Raw genomic sequence first — 27,279 nt, 5'->3', positions numbered from 1 at the left:
AAGTTACAACAAAATAGTGATAATGACTTTTTTTGTAAAAGCACTAAATGCAAATTCCTGAAGTCAATGACTAATCATATCTATTTTTTTTAACATCTAATTTCCATCTCACAGTGCTTAGCAAACTGCCATGTATCTATGGATGGGTCAAGTGAGTTCTTGTTTCTATTAAAGTGAATTCTTCAGTAAATGGAAACTTCAATAAATAAATAGTTAAATGTGCAACCTAATGAAGTACTGAGTATTATAAAGGATTTTCAATGGTGAGAAATGCAGTGTCCTATAGTGAGTCACCTCAGTGTACTATAGGGATTTTAAAATTTGTTTATGATCCCAGATGCTGTATCAAAAATATTTGTTTATAATCTGGTGCCCCATCAACAATCTCTGTCCCTTTTAGCTCTGTTTATTGAGAGAACAGCCTGTACAGAGAATCAATCTAGGTTTAAGATTTCTGCCTTCTCAGCAGTTTCTTAGGAAGCAGCACCTTTGGATACATTTCAGCTAGTCTTGGGAGACGCTGTTCAGGAGATTTTTTGTCGATTTTTTTTTTTTCCCCTTTTCCCTGTGGTTGCTGGAAATTGAACCCAGGGCCTGGAATTTGCTAGATAAGCACTTCACCACTGAGCCATACCCCCAGCCCCACAGGAGAGGAAAAGAAGACCCAGTAGGTGGAAGGAGGTTACTCCTAATATCTGCAGGTCTGTGACAGCCCTGTAGTCAGTCTGGCAGAACCAGTTTTGTAGAGTAGGGTGAGTTTTGTGAACAAGGAGAACCAAATTTATTATTTTTGCATCCCCATTAGTTACTCATTTGTCATGAATTATCGCCCCCCCCCCATTCTTATTCTCATGAAACCTCTGCACTTGCGACTTCCACTTTCTCAATGCCTTTGTACTTTAGTCATATACAGACTGGCTCCCAACATCCTTTCGAAACTGCTCTTGAAGGTCACTAATGACCTAATTGCTAGATCCAATAGCTTTCCCCTGGATCTCTAATCTTACTTGATGTTGCTGCAGAATTTAATGTCTGACCATTCCCTTTATTTTCACACTTATATATTTTATATTAATTTCTGATGCTCACTCAAGGTTGGACCAAAGAAACATTAGTAAATATGCCTAATATTCATTGAGTATAAGGCACTTCTCACTTAATTCTCATTTGTGTAAGGAAAATTTTATTCCTGTCTTTTTTTTGGTACTGGGGATTGAAATTAATCACTGAGCCACAGTGGTTTTATTTTATTTAGAGACTTTATTTTATTTAGGATCTCACAGAGTTGCTTAGCGCCTTGCTTTTTGCTGAGGCTGGCTTTGAACTCTCCATCCTTCTGCCTCAGCCTCCCAAACTGCTGGGATTAAAGGCGTGTCCCAGCTCATTCCTGTCTTATAGGAGAGAAAACTGAGGCTTAAAGGAGTTGAAGAACAGAACCCATGACCTTAACTGCTTTCATGTGTCCTACAGAGCTGGAAGGAATTTTGAGAGGTCAGCTAATACAGACTCCAGTTCTTTTACTTTTTATGTGAGTATGTATGTTTGGTACTGGATTGAACCCAGGGGCACTTAACCACTTAGTCACATCCCTGGTCTTTTTAAAATTTTGAGTTAGGTCCTTGATAAGTTGCTGAGGCTGGCTTTGAACTTGTGGTCCTCTTGCCTCAGCCTCGTGAGCCACTGGGATTACAGGCATGCCACCACTCTCAGCTATAGATCACTTTGTGTAGTAACTGTCATCTTTTTTTTTTGATTCTTCAGCTAAAATAGTAGAAGAGATGATTTACTATGCACATGTTACACTTGGACACAACCAATAACAAACTAGTTCAAAATGCCACAGGTTCAGGGCAAAGGATCAATAGGGACTGTTTTGGTCATGAGCAAGGTGGGGGTCTCTCTTAGAGGTGGTCTTGGTGATCTGATGGTGATGGAAATTCTAGATCATTGAGAGACCAATCTGGACAGTAGCATGCTGTCCAACAATTTAAACCAGTTTCCCAGTACTCTGGCATTCCCTATTTTTGCTCCTTTGGCCTCCATGGGTGCACAAGTTAGCTTTAGTATCTGCTTTGTCTTTCTTCTTTTGTGCTGAAGAATTTAACGTCTGCACATTCACTTTTTCCTCATCTTGGCTCTCATGGTGCAGAGGCTTCTAAGATGATGCTAAGGTTAAAAGAACAGTATTGTTACCTTAATATCAAATATTGTAGGGCTGGGGTTTTGGCTCAGTGGTAGAACACTTGTCTAGTATGTGCGAGGCACTGGGTTTGATTCTCCAGCACCATATATAAAAAAAGTAAATAAAATAAAGGTCCAGGAAAAACTCATAAAGATATTTTAAAAAAATCTTCTGATCAATGAACACAGGATGTCTTTCAATTTCCAGATACTTAATTTCTTTCAGCAACATTTAGTTTTCAGTGTACAGGTTAAATTTATTCCTAAACATTTCATTCTTTCTGATTCTATTGTAAATAGTATTATTATTTTTGTTATACTTGGGATTAAATCCAGGGCCACATGCAGCTAGCCAAGCACTCTATCACTGAGCTGCACACCCAGCCTTTTTTTGTTTATTAATGTTTTGCAGTAATGGAGAATACAAGGGTGCTCTGCCACTGAGCTATATTGTTTTCAAACAGGGTCTTGCTAAATTGCTGAAGCTGGACTCAAACTTGATCCTCTTGCCTTAGACATCCCAGATACAGGGATTACAGGCCTGTGCCACAATATGTGCCAAGTGGAAGGTGTCCCCTGCTTTTTTTGTTATGCCCCCATAGTAAGATACATATAACAAAAGATTTTGCCATTTACCTATTTTTAAGAGTACAGTCAATGACATTGAATATATTCATTGTTGGGCTGTTGGGAGGTTTTGAATTACTAATTCAACCTTCTTGCTATGTCTATTCAGACTTTCTATTTGTTTCTTTTTTTTTTTTAAAGAGAGAGAGAGAGAGAGAGAGAGAGAGAGAGAGAATTTTTTAATATTTATTTTTTAGTTTTCGGTGGACACAACATCTTTGTTTTTGTATGTGGTGCTGAGGATCAAACCTGGGCCGCACGCATGCCAGGAGAGCGTGCTACCACTTGAGCCACATCCCCAGCCCTTTTTTTTAAATTGTAGATGGACACAATACCTTCATGCAAATTATTTATTTATTTTCATTTGGTGCTAAGGATCGAACCCAGTGCCTCATATGAATGAGGCACAATCCCCCCTCTTTTTGTTTCTTCTTCTTTTTTTCTTAAAAGAGAGAGAGAAGGAATTTTAATATTTATTCTTTTTTAGTTTTTGGCGGACACAACATCTTTGTTTATTTGTGGTGCTGAGGATCGAACCCGGGCCGCACACATGGCAGGTGAGCATGCTACCACTTGAGCCACATCCCCAGCCTCTGTTTCTTCTTCTTCTTTTTTTTTTTTTTTAATATTTTTTTAGTTGTCAATGGACCTTTATTTTATTTATTGATATATGGTGCTGAGAATTGAACCCAGTACCTCACACATGCTAGGCAAGCGCTGTACCACTGAGCCACAACCCTAGCCCTCTACTTGTTTCTTTCTTTCTTTTTTTTTTTTAATATTTATTTCTTAGGTGTAGATGGACTCAACACAATGCCTTTATTTTTATGTGGTGCTGAGGATCGAACTCGGGTCTCACCGGTGCTAGGTGAGCACTCTACCACTGAGCCACAATCTACTTGTTTCTTAAGTCAGTTTTTTTTTTTTTTTTTGAGAGGGGGAGAGAGAGAGAGAGAGAGAATTTTTTTAATATTTATTTTTTAGTTCTCAGCGGACACAACATCTTTGTTTGTATGTGGTGCTGAGGATCGAACCCGGGCCGCATGCATGCCAGGCGAGCGCGCTACCGCTTGAGCCACATCTCCAGCCCTTAAGTCAGTTTTGATGGTTTGTTTTTAGGAATTTATTCATTTCATTTGCTATGAAATTTGTTGGCATATTATTTGTGTTGATTTGTAATAAAACCTAGGGCCTTACTCATGCTAGGCAAGTGCTTGACTACTAAGTGTACCCCCAGCCCTGTGATGTTAATTACATCCATCAACTTGACTAGATGTTGGGATGCCCAGATAGCTGATATTATTTCTGGTGTATCTGTAAGTGTGTTTCTGGAAGGGATGAGAATTTGAATAAGTAGACTGAGTAAAGATCTACTTTCGGGCTGGGGATGTGGCTCAAGCGGTAGCGTGCTCGCCTAGCATGTGTGCGGCCCGGGTTCGATCCTCAGCAGCACCACATACCAACAAAGATGTTGTGTCCGCCGAGAACTAAGAAAAAATAAATAAATGTTAAAATTCTCTCTCTCTCTTAAAAAAAAAAAAAAAAAAGATCTACTTTCACCAATATAGGTAGGAATCATCCAATTTGTTGAAGGGCCAGATGAAATAAAAAGTGGAGGATAAATTCTATTTGAGCTGGGATGTCCATGTTCTGCCCTTGGACATGAGAACTTCTGGTTCTGAGGCATTCAGACTCCTCAGGTTATATTATTAGATTTCCTGTGTCTCCACTTTGCAGATGTGTATCACAGGATTTCTCATCCTCCACAACTGCGTGAGCCAATTTCCACAATACAATTCTCTCTCTCTCTCTCTCTAAAACATTTATATATGTATGTGTCTCTGTGTGTGTGTGTGTATATATCTCCTATTAGTTCTGTAGAGCATGCACAAGGCCTTGGGTTCAATCCCTAGCACTACATACACACACACACAAAGAGAAAAAGAGAGAGAGAGAGAGAGAGAGAGAGAGAGAGAATGTGTGTGTGTGTGTGTGTGTGTGTGTGTGTGTGCCCAAGTCTTTTTACTCTTGGTTTCTTTTTTTTTTTTTTTTTTTGTACTGAGGATTTTTAAATTTTATTTTGTAGAGTAGTCAGGAGTCCTCTGCCACTGGGCTACATCTCAAGTCTTTTTCATTTTTTAAAATTTTCGATATAGGGCCAGGTGCAGTGGCATACACCTGTAATTCTAGTAGCTAGGGAGGCTGAGGCAGGAGGATTTTGAGTTCAAAGCCAGCCTCAGCAATTTAGCGAGGCACATAGCAACTCAGCAAGACCCTGTCTGTAAATAAAATATATAAAAAAGGGCTGGGGATGTGGCTTAGTGGTTGAGTACCCCTGGGTTCAATCCTCAGTACTTCCCCCCACCAAAATTTTTTTGATAGGGTCTTGCTAAATTGCAGAGGATGACCTCAAATTTGAGATCCTCCTGCTTCAGCCTCCCAAGTAGCTGGAATTATAGGCATGTGCCAGTGTGCCTCCTTGACTAAGTCTTTTACCGCTGAAATTTGATAAATTATGGTAAGAATGGAATAGGGAGCCAGTCAGTCTTCTTGTCTGGCTTTTCTGTTTTTACCTTCCTCTTATTTATTTATTTATTAATTTTTTTAAGCTCAGCATATTTATTATAGAGGTTCATCAAAAGGTTATTTGTGGGAAAGTTTTAGCAAAACAGGCAATCTGAAGGATGCAGGACTAGTAAGACATTAGAGTTATCTTGTTATGCTCAGAATTCTCTATCCCTGGGAGTTGGTACTTGAGCTCAAGGTCCCGACTGAAATAATTGCGCCTTTGCAGAGAGTTTCTTCTGGCTGATATCACCATAGCAACTGGGCCATCTTGACCTACACTTTCCCATAGGAAGTTCCCAGTGCAAATGCAGTCACAAGGGAGCCAGAAAGACCATGATTCAAATCACTGCTTTCCACAGGGTATATTAGGCAGGAAGAAAGTTATTTCATCTATGCTGGAATGTACCCAATTCATCTTTTTTTTTTTTTTTTTTTTAAAGAGAGAGTGAGAGAGAGAGAGAGAGAGAGAGAGAGAGAGAGAGAGAGAGAGAGAGAGAGAGAGAGAGAGAGAGAATTTTTTTAATATTTATTTTTTAGTTCTCGGCAGACACAACATCTTTGTTGGTATGTGGTGCTGAGGATCGAACCCGGGCCGCACGCATGCCAGACGAGCGCGCTACCGCTTGAGCCACATCCCCAGCCCCCCAATTCATCTTTTTTAAAAAAATTTTATATGTATAGGGCTGGGGATGTGGCTCAAGTGGTAGTGCGCTCGCCTGGCATGCGTGTGGCCTGGGTTCGATCCTCAGCACCACATATAAACAAAGATGTTGGGTCCGCCAAAAACTAAAAAATAAATATTAAAATTCTCTTTCTCTCCTCTCTCTCTTAAAAAAATTTTATATGTATACATATATTTTAGTTATATATTTATTTATATTTGGTGCTGAGAATTGAACCCAGTGCCTCACACATGCCAGGCAAGTGCTCTACCACTGAGCCACAACTCCAGCCCCAAATTTATCTTAATATTATTGTCAGGAACATACCTGTTACCAAGATCCAGTAATAAAGCTCCACCTATCACTCTAATGCTTTATTTATGGTTGCTGGAAAACTACACAGGGAAAACTGACCAGGGTCTCACAAGGGAGATCATGGCAGTTACAGCTCATGATGGCTTCAGTCATGTCAAACTCAATCCATGAAATCAATCTGTTCTAACACATCTCTGAGTAGAAACTTGTGTTTTCAACTTTCTTGTTCTTTGGAATAAATATCAAGAATTCAACTGCTAGATTTTAAGAGCATTTACCTGTCTCTTAAAATAGATATATCCTGATGTTTTGCATTTTTTTTTTTTTTTTTTGGTACTGAGGATTGAACCCAGGGGCACTTTACCCCTGTGCCACATCCCTAGACCATTTTATAGGTAGAGATAGAGTTTTGCCAAGTTGCTTAGAGCCTCAATAAACTGCTGAGGCTGCCTTTGAATTTGCAATCCTCCTGCCTCAGCTGCCAGGAACACTGGGATTACAGGAGTGCACCATTGCATGCATGGCTCATTGGTCTTTTTTTTTTTTTTTTTTTTTTAAATCTCCACATACTTTCTAGCCACTTCCATGGTAGCCTCTTTTTATAAAGATGTATTGACAAGGTATCATTATGTTGCCCAGGCTAGGCTGGAATTCCTGGGCTCAAGAAATTCTACTTAAGCCTCCCAAGCAATTGGGACACCAATTGCGCCTCATTGCACCAGGCTAGTCTCCCTTGTTTGGAATGCTAATCTCTCTTTCCAATTACATGCTAGTTTTTTCTACCTAGGTGATCCTTGGGGACCTCAAAACTGACATGTGCTAAATGAGACTCATGTCTTTGCATTATATCAGCATCTCTTCCTAGCATTCCTGTTATTCTGTTAATGACTTAGAGGGGGAAGATAGGAAATCATTTCTTTTTTTAAAATTCTCCCCCAAAGAGCTCCAAATCTGTTGAGCTGCAAACAAATGTTTGTGACTTTTCTGTGTAGTGCCATTCCTATTTGTCCTTTTCTTTCTATTCACTCTGCTACCATAATTTACCGGCCTCTTTAATCATTGCTAGACAATACAATACTTATTCGTTATTTATTTATTTATTGGCAGTGTTAGGGATTGAAATAGGGCCTTGTGCATGCAAGGCAAGCACTCTACCAAATGAGCTATATCCCCAGACCCTTAGTCTTTTTTTTTTTGGTACCTGGGATTAAACCAAGGGGCACTTAACTACTAAACTATGGAGCTACATCCTAAACACTTTTTGAGACAGGGTCTTGCTAAATTGCTGAGGCTGGCCTTGAACTTTGGAACCTCTTGCCTCTGCCTCCTGAGTCTCTGGGATTACAGGTGAGCACCAGCAAACTTGGCACTTATTAGTCTTTCTAAAGTACAACCATGATAATGTCATCCTTCATGTAACATCATCAGAATAAATAGCTCCCTAAACTGGGGGTGTAGCTCACTGGCAAAGCAAGCTTGATCCATGACTTGGGTTCAGGCCCTAGCACCAAAACAAAATAACTACCATGTGCTCACACAATACAAGGCAAACTTTCATCTTGTCATCCAATGCCTTCTCCCCCCCTACCTTATATTTTTTAAAATTTGAAATAGTTTCTTGCTAAATTGCCCAGTTTGGCCTTGAATTTGTAATCCTTCTGCCTCAGCCTCCCGATTCACTAAGATTAGATAAGTGTACCCCACTCCTGGCCATCCAATGCTTTTCATAATTTGCTTCCAATTTTTAATTCCACATCTGTACCTGCCGCCATCCCCACCCCCAAGTTTGGCAACAGGTTTTTATAGAATACAAGGTGCTAGGAATCCATTGGGAAACAAAACAGACAAGGTCATTAACCTGTGAAGCAATTCCTTTTCAGAGTTGTTCCTGCTTCCCGAATTTGAACTTGAACCTGGTCCAACTCTTTTGCCCCGTTTATCCTAGACCAGGCACTTTCTAAGAAATTACCTGCTACTATCCATGGCGATTCCTAAAGTGCTGGGCATCCAACTTAGCGCCTTATGCCTACTGGGCAAGTGCTCTATCACTTAGCTATATCCTCATCCAGAGGCCCATTTGTTTTTTTTACCCCAGGTTTAAATAGATTCAAAATGTCCCAGGAATTAGGCTTGCCTGAGAAAGGGGCAAGATAGAGCAGAATAAGTTGATTTCAGTGAGAAAGGCCTGCCATTACCAAAAACCATTATAGCCTCTCGCTTTCTCTTCCCGCAGGCCAGGCCTCGGCCCTCTATCGTGGTCAAGGCTCTTTCGCTCCTTCTCTTCAGGCGCAGCCTATGCCAACCTTGTCTCCAACCTCCCTTGCTCCCTCGGGAGGGTTCTCCCTTACCGAAGTTGCAGTTCCCGCCTTGGTGCTGGAAAGCCCGCTGAGCTGACGGAGGAGGAACTTTTCACTGGTTCCAGCCTCTTCTGGCGCGGAGCTCCAGGACCCGCCCCCCGCGCCAGTTGCCAGGGAGCGGTTGCCATAGAGCTGAGCAGTTGTCCGCGTGCGCAGGCGGAAGTCCCGGATTGAGGCGCCGCCATTTTTGCTGCCCGGACGCGGAGCGAGAGGCTGAGAGAGTCGGAGACGCTATCCGCTTCCATCCGTCGCGCAGACCCTTCCGGAGCCGCTGCCGCTATGGATGATCGGGAGGATCTGGTGTATCAGGCGAAGCTGGCCGAGCAGGCTGAGCGATACGACGGTGAGTTGGGGGGGCAACGGGGAACTGGAATTCTCGGACCCTCTGCCGCCGCCCACAGAGGCCGGGAACAGGAGACAAAATGGCGGCATCGTCTCCGAGCTTGGCCTGGGGACGTGGATTCGGGAAGTAGGAAATGGTCTGTGTGCTCCTGGAGCTATGGGAGGCCCCACCGCCCAGGGATTTGACCCTGTCTCTGTCCTCAGCTGCAGACACTCTTGAGGCGGGAGGCCGAGGTGATAGGGTGGAGGTGTTGGTTGTAAAATGGCGGCTGGGGGGGAGGGCGAGTCCCCGGGCGGGGGAGGGGGAGGAGATGGCGGGTGCTGTCTCCGGGCGAGCAATCCCCAAGGGAGCTTCTGGGACAGCCTTGAGATATGATGAACAATTGGGTGGGATGAAGGGGGAAGAAACACCCGCCACATGGGGGAGAGAGCGGAGACTGGGAGCTGTAGCGCGGGCGCCTTTCAGGGAAATATGGCGGGTGGGGGCGGTGGCTTTTCCCCGGAGGCCCAGTGTGGGGCGGCGGCTGTGGAGTCTCACAAAGGAGAATCCTTCCGAGCGGAGGGCTTCTTTGAGCTTACTGTGGTGGGTAGTCTTATGGGAGAGTGGGAATCACAGCAGATCATCCTTGGGTGGAGGCAAGCCGAGGTGGTGCGATCCGATTTCTTGCCTTAGGCTGGCACACCTTGCAGTGCGGGGTTTTGGGCTTTTCAGCCTCGTGCACCCTTCCCTCGGACTAAATGGCAGAGGCCAAAGTTTCTGTAGTATTTTTCAGGCTTGATGAGCACTAGGTTCTGATGGATAGAACAGGAGACAAGGGGACCATGACTTCTTAGTTCTAGCCTTTGTAATGCCCGTGCCTCCGTCTACCCATTTGTAAAAATGTTGACTTAACTGTACGCACCATTATGACACATGGAAAGACCTGTGGAGAAATAACGTTATTTCAAATAATGTTCGGTAATTGGATTTTGGTTGACTTCCCAGGCTTGGAATGCGTGTTCCTACTTCGTGTTGGGATCTTAACGTATTCCAGGCAGTCAGCTGAGGTTTGGGGTTTGGGATTATGAATGTAGGAGATCCTACTATTTTCTTGTTTTCATTTTAACTACATGATTTTACCCACAAATTTCTTTGCTCATTTGGTTTTGAGAGGGTTGGTGCTGGGAATCAAACCCAGCATTCTCTACCACTGAGCTAACACCCCCATCCCCCTATTCATTTGATTTTTTTTTTTAAGTCCTTCTTTTAGAACTTTATTATGTCTGTCTACTCAGTTATAGCAGTTTTATTGTTTAATCCCACCTCCCAATGGTCCACCACGTTTGGGATCTAGATACTTGAGTTATCCCCACCTCTGTTAAACTAGCACTTAAAAAGGTAAAAAATGAGGCTACGGGTTTTAATGCTTTTGTGAAGAGAGGTGGGATGAGCCGTTTATTCTTAGGGTTTTCTTAATATTTAAGCCACTTTACACTTTTCAAAATATTATGTAGTGCCTCTCCTTTGAATGCCAATTTGGTCATGTGAATAACTTTAGGGTCAATCCAGGTGTGTATCATCAGAAATTAGCGTTGTGGAATTTGAAAAGGAGAAAAGGTCTCCAAAACTCAAATTTAGGAAAGTTAGCTGATTGAAATTTTGTGTTGTGGATTTTTAAATTGCTGTTTATATTGAACAAGTCCCTGATGGCAGGAGGAGGGGAATAAGATGGGGAAGTACAGCTCAAGGTCAGCTTTGTCTTTATTTCAAAGTGTTTAAAAATCAAACAAGTGTATGTGTGCTTTTATGGAAGTCCCACTGCCCCCCCCCCCCCATACTGCACATAGGTTCCCTTGATAATCTTCTGCCCTTGGGAGGAAACTTGAAGTTATATTTGCACGCTTTCTGATTTTGGGGTATTTGGGCTGTGAATAAACTTGATATAGTAACCGAAAAGCAGGTAGGAGAAGTTTCTTTTTTTCCCCTCCACTATTTATTTTTATTTTTTTTTTAACTCCTTTAAAAAACTGATTTGGAAGCCCATGATAGTAGCTTCTAAATAAATGACAGATTTAATGATCATCATTTTTGTGATTTGAGTGCTGAGTATTTTTGACCAAAGCTCTTCATAGGATTCTTCCTTTAAGATAAAGCCAAATATTTGTTTTGTTCCTATCAGGGTTTAAACAGGGAAGAGAAAATAGGATATATAGGGTTTACAAGGTACTCCTGTGACTTAGGGCGCAAGGAAGGGATTCAGTGGAAAAGTAGTAGAGGAAGACAGTCACTGGAAATTGCCCCCTGTCCACTACTTTATTGACTGCAATAATTAATTTTGTTTGAAGGGATACTAATAACTAGCTACCACAGAACTTATCAGGTGTGGGGAGTGAGAGTGCATTGTAATAATTTAGATTTTGGGTACTTGGTTATAAATGTTGATTTTTCATTAGCCCCTTCCCTTTGTTACTGCCTTAGGCTTATCTTTTATTATTTTGCATCTTGTAGAATCTAGTGCTTAAACTTCATTCTCATTTAATTCTAACCTGGAGAATTGAAGTTTTATGGAGAATTGAAATTAATAGATTAACTAATGGTACTCCAGAAAAAGCTAATTCAGGAATGAAATGATTTTAGGATTGCATATAAATGATACTGAAGTTTGGGGCTAGGGCTTTGATTAAATCTAACATCCCCTCCCTTATAAGTCAGTAGTCTTAAGAAATAGTTTTTTTGAATCATTTGCAGCCACATTAAGCAAGTCTCTTATCTCCAGAAACCAATCTTGCCTTGCCTTCCTATATATGAAACATACTATTATAGGAAAGTAAGGACAATAGAGGGGGAAAATGAATACTTCCTTCATTTTTGGCAGGGGAAAGGGGAGTAAAGATATTCACATACACTATTTTGGGGCTTGTATGGCAGTTGCTGTTCTTGTCCTTTCCTAACCTATCTTCACTTGTCAAGATTGGCTCTATGGGTGTTGGGGTTTTTTTAAAACAGGGGTATTAGGATTGAACTTGGGGGGCACTTGGCCACTGAACCACATCCCCAGCCCTATTTGGTACTTTATTTAGAGACAGGGTCTTACTGAGTTGCTTAGCTCCTCACTTTTGCTGAGGCTAGCTTTGAACTCCAGCTCCTCCTGCCTTAGCCTCCTGAGCTGCAGGGATTTCAGTTGTATGCTAGTGTGCACAGCTTGGTGGAGGTTTTGATAGTCGTTTTTGGCTCACTGAATATATCAACACCAGAATTTCTGAGAAACTTTTTGAGTTGTAAGAACTCTAAAGCCTCAGGGGTTGGGTTGTGGGATTGTGGCTCAAAACCTCAGGGATTGGGTTGTAGGGTTGTGGCTCAGCAGTAGAGCGTTTGCCTAAGCATATGTGAGTCCCTGGTTTTGATCCTCAGCATCACATACAAATAAAATAAAATGAAGGTATTGTGCCCACCTACAACTAAAAAAAAAAAGAAAGAAAGTGAGAACCCCAAAGCCTTAACAGCTTATTCTGCTGGTGGGTGCAAAATGGGGGCACGTTTTGAATGAACTCCTTAATAAATGTCTTGTTAAAGAAAAAATAGTGTTTAAAACCATTTAGACTACCAATTCTTAAATATAGGCCAGTAATAATTTTTTATTGCTATTTCAGTTAATGAGCTATATTGAATAAATTTTATTTTTCCTCCTGCTTAACTGCATAATAATTGATAACACAATTTTAAGAATCCCTTCTATAGGTGTTTTTAGACTTTGTAGAAGGGTTGCTCTTCCGTGTACTTTAGATTTTTTTTTTTTGTAGTTGAAGATGGTCAGAATGCCTTTATTTTATTTTATTTTTATATGGTGCTGAGGATTGAACCTAGTGCCTTAGGCATGCTAGGTGAGCTCTCTACAACTGAGCCACAACCCCAGCCCTTGTACTTTAGATCTTTGTACAGCATCATGCATACTTTATTTTTATTCTGGTTTACACAATTTTGGATTATAATGGAATCATTAAACATTGCAATTAGGAGGATGAGTACATTTTAAATACTGTAATTACTCTTAACCTTCCTATAAAATGGTCTGAATTTGAACCCTGGTACAGGAAGAACATTTATGACAAGTATTTAAGCTGAGCAAATTTTGGAATCAGTTAAGTGCAAGCAAACATTGAAAATCCATATAAACGGACTTTTCATAATTATTTTATAACTTGGTCAAAGGAATAGCATTACTATTTATTTAAGCAGTTGTAGGGATTGAACCCAGGGCCTTGCGCAGTTCAGGTAAGCACTCTGCCATTGAGCTACATCCATCTCCAGCCCTACAAAATAATTTTAAAGTTTCTCGTCTTTAAGCTGATTCTGATAAGTGAAATTTCAGCCCAGTAAATTAATGTATCTAATTTTATAAATTTGCTTTAATACTTTCAGAAGGTGATCTGAAGTATGAGTTCGGAAAAGATTATAATACTAACTTTGCAGGGAAGAAAATGAAGTACATGTGTATACACAAACTGACAGGCATAAGATAACGGCTAAATTTTAAAACTTTTATGTTGTATTTATTAAATACTATTTTATTTTTGTACTAGGGGTTTAACCCAGGTATGCTTTACCACTGAATCATATCCCCAGCCCTTATAAATTTTTTATTTATTAGCTAGGCACAGTGACGCATGCCTGTAATCCCAGCGGTTTGGGAGGAGCAAATGTTCAAAGCCAGTCACAGCAGTGGCAAGGTGGTAAGCAACTCAGAGAGACCCTGTCTCTAAATAAAATATAAAAATGGACTGGGGTTGTGGCTCAGTGGTTGAATTCAATCCTCAGCACCAAAAAAAATTATTAAAATATTTTTTAGCTTATTTTATCCAGTGCTGAAAATGGAATCCAGTGACTTGCACGTGGTAGGCATACACTCTACCACTGAGCCACAATCCCGCCTTTATTTCTTTTTAAATATATTTTTTTTAGTTGTTGATAGACCTTTGTTTTATTCATTTATCTCTATGTGATATTGAGAATTGAACCCAGTTCTTTATGCATTCGAGGCAAGCTCTCTACCACTGAGCCACAACCCCAGTCTCCTTTACTTATTTTTTGAGACTGGGTCTTGCCATGTTGCTGACGCTGTCCTCAAACTGGAGATCTTCCTGAGTCACTCAGATTACTGACATGTGCCACTGTGCCTGCATAAATATCACATTTATATAGAGCATCATAACTCACAGACCATTTTCACAAAAGTTTTTACTTAATTCATGTAACAATATTGAACTAAGGTAGAGTTGTTACTTTCCTTTTGTGGTTCAGGAAATTGAATTTGAAACCATATCAAAGATTTTTCTGTTGGCAACTATTAAATGGTAAAGTCAGAATTTGTCTGTCTGCTGACCTTCAGACCAGCACTCTTTCTCTTTCCCACTGATAAAAATTCTGTTAGTAACCAAGTAAGCCTTTTGGGAGCAAAATGGGTTATGTTCATTTAGTGATTACCTCAAGTAGCGTCTTTATGTTTATGACTTGTCTAGTATCCACTGTAATTATAGATAAAATATCGTCACACTTTTCTAAAGAAAGTGTGCTGTCTTTGAGAACTTTAAACTCTATCCCAGAGGGGCTGGGGATATAGCTCAGTTGGTTGAGTGCTTTCCTCATGTACACATAGCCCTGGGTTCAGTCCCCACCACCCCCCCCCCAAAAAAAAAAAAGAAAAAAAATCTATTCCGAAGAGAATGTGTGTGTTCATATGCAGGTTCCATAACCCCTACCTTTCTTAAAAACCATAGTTTATCGTGGTGTTTATATTAGAATATGGCTGATGGCATGAGTTTTTGTTTTATATTAGCAAATACTTTTAAAAGATGCCGAAACTTTGAGGATGGGATACCATTGGCATATTTATGATTCATAAATATTGTTGCAAGTTGTGTAGCTCTGTAAAACAGTCCATTAAGGAACAATGAGGAATAGCAACAAATGGTGTTTATGGTGGAAGGGGTTAGTAGGAAATGAACTCAGTGGCTCTTGTACAACTAAGCTCTGTCTTCAGTTCTTTGCTTTTTTTTTTTTTTATTATTACATTTTTAAGACAGGGTCTTACTAAGTTGCTTAGGTTGACCTCAAACTTGAGGTCCTCCTGCTTCAGCCTACCAAGTCAAGTCTGGTGTGTGCCTGTCTAAAATCATTATTCTTTTTTTAACATTTTTACTCGTTGATGAATTTTTTTAAAAAAATTATTGGTATGTGGTGCTGAGAATCGAACCCAGTGCCTCACACATACATGCTAGGCAAGCGCTCTACCACTGAGCCATAATCCCAGCCCTAAAATCATTATTCTTAAAACACCCCTGTGTTAAATCCCCAGTAAACTCCCCCTACCCTCCAAAAAAATTATTAATGTTTTTGAAATGAGCATTTAGCACTTGGATACAATTAAATACTTGTCAATATAATATTGTGGTTTGACCTCATTAACCAAATGTCCGTGTTTAATCACACCCCTAGGAACAGTTTCAGAAGCTCATCTAAATATACTAAATATTACCAACTAACAATGCAACAATTAATTAATTTAGCTTCCAAATAAGAACACTTTGAAAAGAAGGGATACTAATTCATAATTGTTCTGGAAAAGCTGGCATGAAAACTGGGATCATCCTGGGCCACAAACTTGCCCTAAGTCATCCTACTTATTGCCATTTGTTTTCTTACGCTAGTTTTCTCATAATCAGACAGATTTCCTAAACTTTATTCATCTCTTTAACATATTAGCTCTTCATCCCCAGAAGTTTTTTCTTTTCTTTTTCAAATAAGATTAGCATTTAGCATAACACAAGGAAAAGTGGAAGATTTCCTTTGTCCCTTTACCCATCAGAAGGGGAATGGAAAAAGTCAAAGATATGGTGGTGGCTGAAAATAGAACTTACTGGCTGGCATACAACCAGTTAGTATGATGGTGTCAAAGTCAAATTGGTGGTTTCTTTATGTGTACCTTGAGGTGGTTTTGTGTTTAGAATGTAATAGATCCAGATGTTAGCAAACATGCTAAGATCAGAACTTTTTCTCTACATTTTTTTTTCCTTGTGGTGCTGGGGATTGAACCTAGGGCCTTGTGCATGCGAGGCAAGCACTCTACCAACTGAGCTATATCCCCAGCCCCTTGTTTTTATTTTTGGGTACTGGGAATTGAACCTAGGGTCGCATAACCACTGAATCACATTCCCAGCCCTTTTTATTTTGAGACTGTTCTGTCCAGAACAATGAATCCTATACAGAACAGTTCAGAAAACATACCTGGTTTATCTTTTTCCTTTTTTGCAGTGCTGGGGTTTGAATCCAAGGCCTCTCCACATCCTAAGCAAGTACTCTACCACCAGGCTTTATTTCCCAGTCCCTGGTTTATGGTTTTTGAAAATTAATCTTGAATTTATTGCTTTTCAAGTAATCTTCAACAGAGCATTTTTAAGTGATCTTCAGAAACAGCAAATCTGGCTGGGATTTTGGCTCAATGGGTAGTGTGCTTGCCTAGCAAGTGTAAGGCACTGGATTTGATCCTCAGCCCACATAAAAATAAATAAAATAAAGATGTTGTGTCCATCTACAACTACAAAAATATTTAAATGGAAAGAAACTGCAAATCCGTCATAGAAAGTCTTGATTTATAATTAAGTCAGGATTTTATATAGAGCAATATGAAGTATGTTTAATTTTTCATTTGCATACAATATTTGGAGGAGACATTATATTATGAATAAGGAGTTATGCCTTTCATATTTTGGCAAATATGGTAAAATGCAAAAATCTTGGAATTATTAGGTTCCTCATCTGTAGAATGGAGATTAATGTCTGTATTGTCTATTAACAGGGTTGTTAGAAAATACTGAAATTGCAAAACATAATACTTGATTTTTTTAATATATATATATATCTTTAGTTGTATTATTTTTATGTGGTGTTGAGGATCGAACCCAGTGCCACACTCAAGTGAGACAAACTCTCTACCACTGAGCTACAAACCCTTATGAAACATTTTTATCCATTGTGAAAAGTCAAATAATTGATTTTGGTACTGAACTACTAGGATCATACTAGAAGATAATCTTTTTTTTCTCTCTCTCTCTCTTTTTTGAGGCAGAGGTGGTACTGGGGAATGAACCCATGGGTACTTTACCACTGAACTACATCCCCAGATCCCCTTCCCCTTAAAAAAATTTCAAGACAGGTTCTTAAGTTGCTGAGGCTGACCTTTATTCTTGAGATCTTCTGCTTCTGCTTCCCAAATTGCTGGGATTGTGCCACCATGCCCAACTCTGATAACCTACCTTTTGATGATGTAATTCAATAAAAATGATGAGAAAAGAGTTGACTTTGCTCTCCTCCTTTTCTCCATACTTTAATTGTTTGGGTCATTTATTTTCTTAGTCTCTACTTTTTTATCTCTAATTTCTGTTGGAGCCTCAGCTTTTTGGTTCTGCTGCGGCCAACTAGCTTCCTTGCAGGGAGTATTCCCTTAAATTCTGAGAGGAAGTATCTGTTTCAGTGGAGTAAGAGGGATTCCCCCACCCCCACCCCCACCCCAAATTGTAGAATCTTGGTAGGAGATTGTGGAAGGTCAGGGGAGGAAGGTCTTTTAAGGCTAAACAATTTACATTGTCCTCTTTTTAGGGAATGTATTATTGGTATTAAGATTATTGAGCTGTACTGGGCATTTTGGTGCACAATTGTATTTCCAGCTACTAAGGAGATTGGGCAGGAAGATTACAAGTTCCAGGCCAGTTTAGGCAATTTATTGGGACCCTCTCCTAAAAAATGGTGTGGGTGGGTGGAGGTGGCAGCAGCATAGCTGGGTATGGTAGTGGTGCATGCCTGTAATCCTAGCCACTAGGGAGGCTGAGGCAGGAGGGTTGCAAATTCAAGAGCAGCCTTAGTTACTTAGTAAGGCCTTAAACAAATTAGTGAGACTCTGTCTCAAAATTAAAAAAAAATTTTTTTTTTGTGGCTGAGCACTCCTGTTTTTTTACACAGTATAAAAACAGAAATCCATGTTGGGCTGGCTGGGGTAGCTCATTGGTAGTAGTGCTTTCCTAGCTAGTGTGATTCAATACCCAGCACCAGACTTTCCCATAGAGAAAAATATTGTAGGATATTTTTCCTCCTTCCTTTTATTTGTACTGGGGGTTCAACCCAGGGGCTCTCAACCACTGAGCTATTTTATTTTTTGAGGCAGGATCTTGATAAATTGCTTCCTAAATTGCTGAGGCTGACTTTGAACTTGGGATCCTCTTGTCTCATTCTCCCCAGTTGTTGAGGTTACAGGCATGTGCCACCATCCCTGGGTAGTAGAATATTGTGTTTTGAAAGTTTTTAGCATTTGAGCTGATGGTGCAAACCTGTAATCCCAGCTGTTTGGGAGACTGAGGTGGGAGGATCACTTGAATCCAGGAGTTCAAGGTCAAATCACCTAGCTAAAGAATACATGAGCTAAAGAAAATATCACTGGGGCTGGGGATGTGGCTCAAGCGGTAGTGCGCTTGCCTGGCATGCGTGCGGCCCGGGTTCGATCCTCAGCACCACATACCAACAAAGATGTTGTGTCCGCCGAGAACTAAAAAATAAATATTAAAAAAATTCTCTCTCTCTCTCCTCTCTCACTCTCTTTAAAAAAAAAAAGAGAAAATATCACTGTTGGGGCTGGGAATGTGGCTCAAGTGGTAGCACGCTCGTCTGGCATGCGGTCTGGCATGCGAACGGCCTGGGTTCGATCCTCAGCACCACATACAAACAAAGATGTTGTGTCCTCCGAGAATAAATAAATAAATATTAAAAAAAAAGAATATCACTGTTAACTCTGAAATATACAGGATTAAAGTTTTATAAAAGACTGGATAAGATTTGGAACTTATGGACTGGGAGTGTAGCTCAGTGGTAGAGGGCTTGCCTAGCACATGTGAGGTATTGTGTTGGATCCTCAGCCCCACATAAAAAATAAATAAAGGTATTGTGTCCATCTACAACCAAAAAAAAAAAAAAAAGATTTGGAACTTAGCAGTGCAGCAGCATGATCCTTTATTTATTTATTTACAGTGCTGAGAATCTAACCCAGTGCCTCACACATGCTAGGCAAGTGCTTTGTCACTGAACTACAGCCCCAACCCTGACCCTCTACATAAATGAATTTTCAGGGATGTGGGGGAATGAGCACAGGGCTTTCCTCTAAATTAGTTAATATTGTTTTCTCCCCTCTCCCTCTCCCCTCCTCCCTCTCTCTCCTCCCTCTTCTCTCTCCTCTCCTCTCTCCTCTCTTTTCTCTAGAGGTTGAACGCAGGGTAGCTTTGCCATTGAGCTATATCCCCAGTCCTTTTTATTTTTTATTTTGAAACAGGGTCTCTGTAAATTGCTTACATCTTCACTAAGTTGCTGAGGCTGATTTGCAATGCTTGCTCAGCTTCCAGGGTTGTAGAGATTAGGATATGCACTACATCACCTGGTTTACTGTCTTTCTTTTCTTACCTAAACTAATAACTGGTCACCATTATTATCATACTGCTGCTTGCTTACACATGTGTATGTGTGTGAGAGATAATTAGTTTTATTGGGGGATTAGGACGTGAGCTGGGAAATGTCACCTTGGGGTATGCCCCTCTGCTTGCTTTTGTGACCTTGATCTTTCATTTTTTAAATGGTGCCAACATTTCTCTTTGATACTTTTACCTATTATCCTTTTCTGTTACAACTACACAGTGTTTCCCAATTTTCTTTCCACTGTTTTAAGAGCTGAAAGAATTTTGGTGCATTAGTGGTACTGTTGATGTTTTACTTTTGTATGACTTATAAAGAGATAGGAGACTATTTGATTGGCAGCTGTTTTAGAGGTCCTTGTATCAAGTCTGGAAACTTTAACAAATAGATTTATTTCACTAAGGAAAACATGATTTAAAGTGTTAAATTACTTTTTCGTTTTTTCCTCTAGGCTAGTACTATACCACTTGAGCTGCGTGTCCTCGGTTCCCATTCAGGTTTTCTAAACTTAAGAAGTCTTAATGCTAGGCAGGTGTGGTTGCACATGCCTATAATCCCAGTGACTCTGGAGGCTTAGGCAAAAGGATAACAAGTTTGAGGCCAGCCTGGGAGTCTTCAGGGTACCCAGTTTCAAAAATAAAATGGGCTGGGGGAGGTAGTTTAGTGTTAAGAGTGCCTGTGATTTTAATCTTCAGTACCACAAAAAACAACAAAGCAACATGTTAAGTGAGAATGAAAATATAATTTGCATCTTTCTGGTTGTGTATTTCCTAGGCTATGATGGTATTTTCCAGTGCAGTTTCCCCAAATGTGTGTTATTTGGTCTACCTAATAAATAATAGTACAAGTAGTGTGTGATAAGTACAGAAATAATGAAAATGTTAGTAGATTGTCTAGGTATCTTCAGAGGAGCTTCCCATACCTTCCATTATTTTGTTTTCAGCATCCCCTTTCTTCATAGTCTTAACATACTGTAGGATATATATCATATTTTACTAGTTTAATTGAGTAGAACCCACAATTGATGTAAAATTTTTTGAATTACATTTTGAGTAATGTAAAATGCTGTATCTTTGCATCCTGTAGAATTTTCCAGTGATTTTGAAGCAATTTACATGAGTGCATAGTCAACTTTTTAAAGTGATTGACATGAAAAACTTTGAGCTCAGCTTGAGCTTCAACAAGTTTTGTTTTTGTTTTTTTAAAGAGAGAGAGAGAGAATTTATTTATTTATGTATTTAAGCTTTCGGCGGATACAACATCTTTGTTTGTATGTGGTGCTGAGGATTGAACCTGGGCCACACACATGCGAGGCGAGCGCGCTACCGCTTGAGCCACATCCCCAGCCCTTCAACAAGTTTTAAGAAGCTGAATTATAATAAAACTTGTCAAGTTTGGCAAGTATTTAATGTTTAGAAAATCAATATGTCTGTTTTATCCTCTTAGAATGTTTTGTAACTAGTTTATTAATCTGATGGACTCATTAGCGTGCAGCTGTTAACAATCAATTATTCCTTAGGGTCATACTGAATATCTTTAATAGTTAACTGATAATACTTGCACTTAATATTGTCCAAATTGGGTTTTTAAAAATATGATTTATGGTGCAGAACTGATACCTCCAATAGAGTATTTGTCAGGGTGTTACAATAGTTGTGTGGTACTCTCCCCTGTATAAATATTATTAACAGCAGAATAGTCTCTTCATTATCAAAGTATTTGGATAATAATCTTCAGTACCACAAAAAACAACATAAAGAAGACTGTTAATTGCCATTTAATTATCTGTTAATTAACTATACTAAGTGTCAAAGTTTTGCCTGATAATTGCATTCATTCCTTGGAGGATGTATGAACTTAATGAGATTAAAAGCAACATATCACCTGGACCCTCCTGTCAGCTTTCCTGCATAAATAGCCTGACTTCATGAGGTCAGAAGTATCCATTCAAAGACTGCTGCTGTTGTCAAGCATTACATTTTCTTTTGACTACTTTTTAAATTACTTAGAATTAGTATCTTGGAAATTTTTTTCCTAGCAAATTTATATTCCTCCCTTACAATATAAATGATTTAACTTGGGATGTTTCAAGTTATTGCTTTTTTTATATATAATATTTTTAGTTGTAGATGGACACAACACCTTTATCTATTTTTATGTGGTGTTGAGGATTAAGGCTAGTGCCTCACATGTGCTAGGCAAGTGCTCTACCACTGAGCCCCAGTCTCCAAGTTGTTGCTTTAATTAAAAATAATTGTAGGGGCTGGGGATTTGGCTCAAGCAGTAGCACGCTCGCCTGGCATGCTTGCGGCCCGGGTTCGATCCTCAGCACCACATAAAAAGATGTTGTGTCCGACGATAACTAAAGAATAAATATTTAAAAAATTCTCTCTCTCTCTCTCTCTCTCTCAAAAATAACAATAATAATAATTGTATACAAAATTTGGCTTGTATTAAATAATCATAGTTCATGTCTGTCTTTTTCCTTTTAAATGATGATGATGTCTGATTTGCCAGCCTTTTTACCTTTTTATATATTTTTTGGTGGTACTGGCAATTGAACCCAGGCTTTTGTGCATGCTAAGCAAGTGCTCTACCACTGAGATATGTGCCCAAGCCCTCTTTTTATTTTGTTTTTTTGAAACAGGGTCTCATAAATTGCTCAGACTGTCCTACATTTGAGATTTGCGTGCCTCAGCCTCCTGAGTAGCTGGGATTGCAAACACCTACCACCACGCCCAACTCGCAAACTTTTAAAGTATGGTTTAATTGGCTTTTGAGGGGCGCACATGGCAACATTGTAGTGTCCCCAATTCCCAGCCTCTTTTACTTAATTGACAGGATCATGTGAGTGTTTGGCTAGTAAAATATGAACAGGAAGTATATGCAAAAGTGGTTGAAAGTCTCCTGGTTATTCTGTGTTCTTTTGGTTTTTTTGACCAGGGTGTCTTCAAGTAGCAGGTGGTACAACTATAGCTACAAAATGGTGGACCTTCAGACATGTTGAGGAAGAAATAAGCCTTAGTTGTGTTCAGAATTCAGTGGTCTGAAATTCAGTTCCCCTATTGGGGGAAATATAGAATTCTTATTTGCAAATCAGAACTTTGAGTCCACCCCCACCCGCACCCCCTCACCCCTGTAGGAATTGAACCTAGGGTCTTGCACATAAAAAGTGGTAGAGCACTAGCACATGTGAGGCTGAGCAAATGCTTTACCAGTGGGACGTATCCCCAACCTGAATTATCAGTTTAGAAATGTTAAAAACATGTTTACTGTCTCTTATGCTCTCAATTTTGAGATTCCAAGTATAATACATCCAGGCTTTTTTGCCTTATAGAATCTTAGGGGAGGCAAAGCTGTTTCAAAATTATGTACCAGCTTCTCTTAAGAATGAATACAATTCTTTGGCTGGTACGTTAAATATGTGCATGCTATATAAAGGACGTTTGTATTTCATGGCTTGCTTCTGAGTGAATCATAAACTCCCCTGGTGCAGCCTAGTTCTCTGGTGGAGATCCTTTCTATCCCTTTCTAAACCACTTACTTTGAAACTTGTGACTTTAAGGAAGGTATTGGTTCATGGAGTTCTCTGTCCATCTGAGCTCTTTCATCTTTGGTGTTTTAATATTCCCTTGGTCTTCAATATAGGCATTCCTCCCCATGTTGTTTTTAGCTCCGATTTGTTTTTTCTGTCATTTGGGATCTCCCCTGCCCCCATGATAGATCAGATTTCCTTATATGTTGTGCCTTTTTTCTCTGAAACATTTTTTCTACAGTGTAAAAAGTGTTTCCTCTCCATCCAGTGATCTTAAGCTCTCAGTGTTAACAGGTTTTCTCTGATAAGGTTAAGCCTGAAGTATTCCTAAAATGTAGACTACTGATGTTCCTTCTACTCCCACTTTATCTCTCATTTCCATCAAAGGACCAAATCCTTTTTTCTTCATTATGCAGCAACTTGAAAAATGCTTTTATTTTATCTCCTTCCTCTTGTTCTTTTCTACTTGAAGAATAGCTTTCTCTTGTGGAATTTTTTTCTGTTTATATATACAGATATTGGGGTTCTAATTAGTTATATCTGATAGCAGAATGCATTTTGATTTAATTGTACACAAATGAAGCACAACTTTTCATTTCTCTGGTTGTACACTGTACAGTCATACCACATGTGCAGTTCATTCATGTATGCTTATAATATTTTGAGGCTTATTTTGTGAAGCATCTAAAAAGTAGTAACCATCATGATATAAAGGAAACTCTGAGGGAATGACAATGACTTTAATTTCTTATAATTATACATGACAGACTTTATTAAAAGTGAAGGTCTTAATGCTGACATTTCTATTTCAACAATGGATTTACTTAACTCTTTGTAGAGCTTCTGTTTCATTGAGTTACTTTTAAATTTTTTTTTCTTTGGGATACACTCCTTCCATTATCACGTGCATGTAAAATAGTAGTTTTGTTTTTTTTTTAGGTTGTATATGGACATAATATCTTTATTTTTATGTGGTGCTGAGGATTGAACCCAGTGCCTCACATGTGCCAGGTGAGTGCTCTACCACTGAGCCACAACCCCAGGCTAGATTTAAAAGTTACAATTTCAGATAGCAGTAAACTGATGTGGTTAGGTTTTTACCCAGATGGTTTTTATTTATTTTGTACCTGGATTGAATCCAGGGACTCATAGCCACTGATCAACATCACCGGCCCTTTTTTATATTTTATTTAGAGGAAGGGTCCTGTTAAATTGCTTAGGACTGGGGCTGGGGTTGTGGCTCAGCGGTAGAGCTCTAGTGCGGGGTCCTGGGTTTGATCCTCAGAATCACATAAAAATAAATAAACAAAATAGAATGTATTGTGTCCAATTATAATTAAAAAATTAAATATAAAAAAAATTGCCTAGGACCTTGCTAAGTTACTGAGGTTGACCTTGAACTTGTGATCTCCTGCTTTCACTTCCCAAACTGCTGGGTTTATAGGTGGCTCTGAGGTGATTTTTGTGAAGTGGTGAATTTTACAGTTTTACAATTTACAGAGATTTAATTTTTTTTTTTAATTTGGTACTGGAGATTTAACCCAGGGACCCTTTATCACTGAGCTATATCCCCAGTCCTTTTGATTTTTGAGACAGGGTCTTGTTAAATTGCTAAAAGCTTTGAACTGACCTTGGTAATTCTCCTGCCTCAGCCTTCCTAGTTGCTGGGATTATAGGAGTGCCTCACTATGCCCAGTGGTATTCTGCTGTTTTCCCTAGCTCTTCCCATGATAGTTCTGTACCATCCTTTTTTTTTTTTTTTTTTTTTTGCGGGGTGAGGTGGGGGCCGTGCTGGGTATTGAACCCACGGCCTTGTGCATGGGAGGCAAGCACTCTACCAATTGAGCTATATTTCCGGCCCCCAGAGTTATGCACCATCCCTAAAGTAATTTTGAGTTCTTTCCATTTGACATAATAGTTAAGGAAACTCGATTAATTTTGGGTACTGGGGATTGAACCCAGGAATACTTACCAAATGAGTCACATCTGTAGCCCTTCTTCTTTTTTATTTTGAGGCACAGCCTCACTAAGTTGCTAAGGATGACCTCAAACTTGAAATCCTCCTGCTTCAGCCTCCCAAATTGCTGCACTAGCATGCTCAGTTCATTTTGTCTCTCTTTGATATTGTTGATGGGCTTATTCATGTCTCTCTCCCTTTTTACTGTAGCCACTCTTCTGTGTGAAGAAAAGTTGTAACCCTACACAGTCTTACTTTTTTTGATACAATATTAGAAAAATCAGCAAGCTTCTAGATATACACTTATTTAGTTCTCAGAATATCTCAGAATGCCTTAATTTCTTCTTCTGGGAAATCTTCTTGGTTTTCTTTTAGTTACTCCATGTATAGGATTTAAGATAAGATTTATGTAATAGTAGATATTTTGTATAATGTCTTTGTAGATGTGATAACCCCATGTTAATTGGAAATGTTATGACTCTTGGCACTTTTGCTAAACTGGTAACATAGGACACATATATTAAATTTTACTGTAACACATAGTTGATGAATAGACCTCAACCCTCCAAATGAGTTTTGGGGTCTTAGAGATTTTAGAGACAGATACAACTAAATTTCCCATAAAATAATAATGGGACTGTAGAAGTAGGGTTTGTTGAAATTGCCCAGAAAGTATTAGAATTCTGTTTTTGTGTATAGAGATCCTTATAAAGGTTTTACTTTAGGACATATTGGTCAGTTTAATAAATAAATATGCATGTGTTTTAATTTTTTTTTGTGTGTGTGGGGGCACTGGGGATTGAATACATGGGTGTTTTGCCAGTAAGCTGTGTTGTGTCCTAGCTTGTTTTTTTTGAGACAGGTTTTCATTAAGTTGCCCGGGCTGGCCTTGAATTTGCAGTCCTCCTGCCTCAGTTTCCCAAATAGCTGGGATAACAGGTGTTCATTTCTGCATTTGGCTTAAAATATGTTCTATTTCTAACACATTCATCTAGCCTCTTAATTCTTTCATCAAATATTTGTGTCTTTTTTAATATTTATTTTTTTGTTATAGGTGGACATAATATCTTTATTTTTTTAAGTGGTGCTGAGGATCGAACCAAGTGCCTGACACATGGAAGGCAAGTGCTCTACCTCTGAGCCACAACCCCAACCCCTTGTGTGCCTTTTCTGTAATTAGATATTATGTTCTTCTGGGAATGTAGGAATGAAGATATAGTTCATGCCTTTGTAGAAAGGTAATATTTGATCAGAAGATAAATAGTAATAATCCTCAATACAGAACAGTGAACCCAGAAGAGAGAGTGCAAGAAGGCTTCACATAGTAAGACTTTTAAATTTGATCCAGAGGGCTGGGATGAGTAGTTTCCTCTGCAAGGGGTCATTGGCCAGTTAACTTAAAAACCAAACAGCTCTTTAGAACCTTGAGTGACGAATTTTCTTCCTTCCTTCCTTCCTTCCTTCCTTCCTTCCTTCCTTCCTTCCTTCCTTCCTTCCTTCCTTCGGATTGAACTCAGGGACACTTGGCCACTGAGCCACATCCCCAGCCCTATTTTGTATTTTATTTAGAGATAGGGCTTCACTGAGTTGCTTATTAGTACCTCACCATTGCTGAGGCTGGCTTTGATCTGAGGATCCTCCTGTCTCAGCTACCTACGCCTCTGGGATTACATGTGTTGGGGAACCTCTCTTATTCAAACCATAGCAAATACTTGGTTCAGAAAGTCAGAGTGGTGATTAGGTTCCAGGTGCTTAAGTTACATTGCCTAGGTTTGGATTTTGGTTTTGCTGTTTTGTGACTTAAAGCAGATTACCCTTCGCTTCAGTTTTCTTTATTTAAAATTAGGATTTGTAGTTCTAATACTGGACACATTTTTTTCCCACATTGGGAGAAGATGGGTTATGTCTCTGTAGGCTTTGGTATGAGGTAATTAATTCTGTAAACCAGTACAAAGGGTGCTGTTTTTTCCCATCACTGATTCTGAACTGTTTGCTTCCATCCTGACCTAAATCTCATTAAAAACTGTAGAATTGAGCTTTTTGATAACTTTTTTTTAAAAAACTTTATTTTTATTTTAATTTTTTTTTAAAGAGAGAGAGAGGAGAGAGAATTTTAATATTTATTTTTTAGTTATCGGAGGACACAACATCTTTGTTTGTATGTGATGCTGAGAATCGAACCCGGGCCGCACGCATGCCAGGCAAGCGCGCTACCACTTGAGCCACATCCCCAGCCCTCTTTTTGATAA

The 27,279-nt window shown here is 39.4% G+C and overlaps 1 protein-coding gene and 1 long non-coding RNA gene across 2 annotated transcripts in view; one reads left to right on the top strand and one right to left on the bottom strand.

Moving 5' to 3' along the window:
• Positions 1 to 1,240: 1,240 nt before the first annotated feature.
• LOC120884177 (uncharacterized) lies at positions 1,241 to 8,868 on the bottom strand. Its single transcript, XR_005726464.2, has 2 exons — positions 8,702 to 8,868; positions 1,241 to 2,166 (listed from the first exon to the last, which is right to left on the bottom strand). It is a non-coding gene; the product is annotated as an uncharacterized LOC120884177 (long non-coding RNA).
• The window catches only part of Ywhae (tyrosine 3-monooxygenase/tryptophan 5-monooxygenase activation protein epsilon), a 39,800-nt gene continuing 21,385 nt past the window's right edge, over positions 8,865 to 27,279 (top strand). Inside the window, exon 1 of the mRNA XM_005327890.5 lies at positions 8,865 to 9,053. Coding sequence (XP_005327947.1) covers positions 8,990 to 9,053 — 64 coding nt within the window. The 5' untranslated portion in view covers positions 8,865 to 8,989. The remainder of the gene's footprint in view (positions 9,054 to 27,279) is intronic.

Source organism: Ictidomys tridecemlineatus, chromosome 3, assembly GCF_052094955.1.
Source record: "Ictidomys tridecemlineatus isolate mIctTri1 chromosome 3, mIctTri1.hap1, whole genome shotgun sequence".
Classification (NCBI taxonomy): Eukaryota; Metazoa; Chordata; class Mammalia; order Rodentia; family Sciuridae; genus Ictidomys; species Ictidomys tridecemlineatus.
The sequence above is the reverse complement of the archived record's forward strand: the minus strand, read 5'-3'. Positions and strand labels throughout refer to the sequence as shown.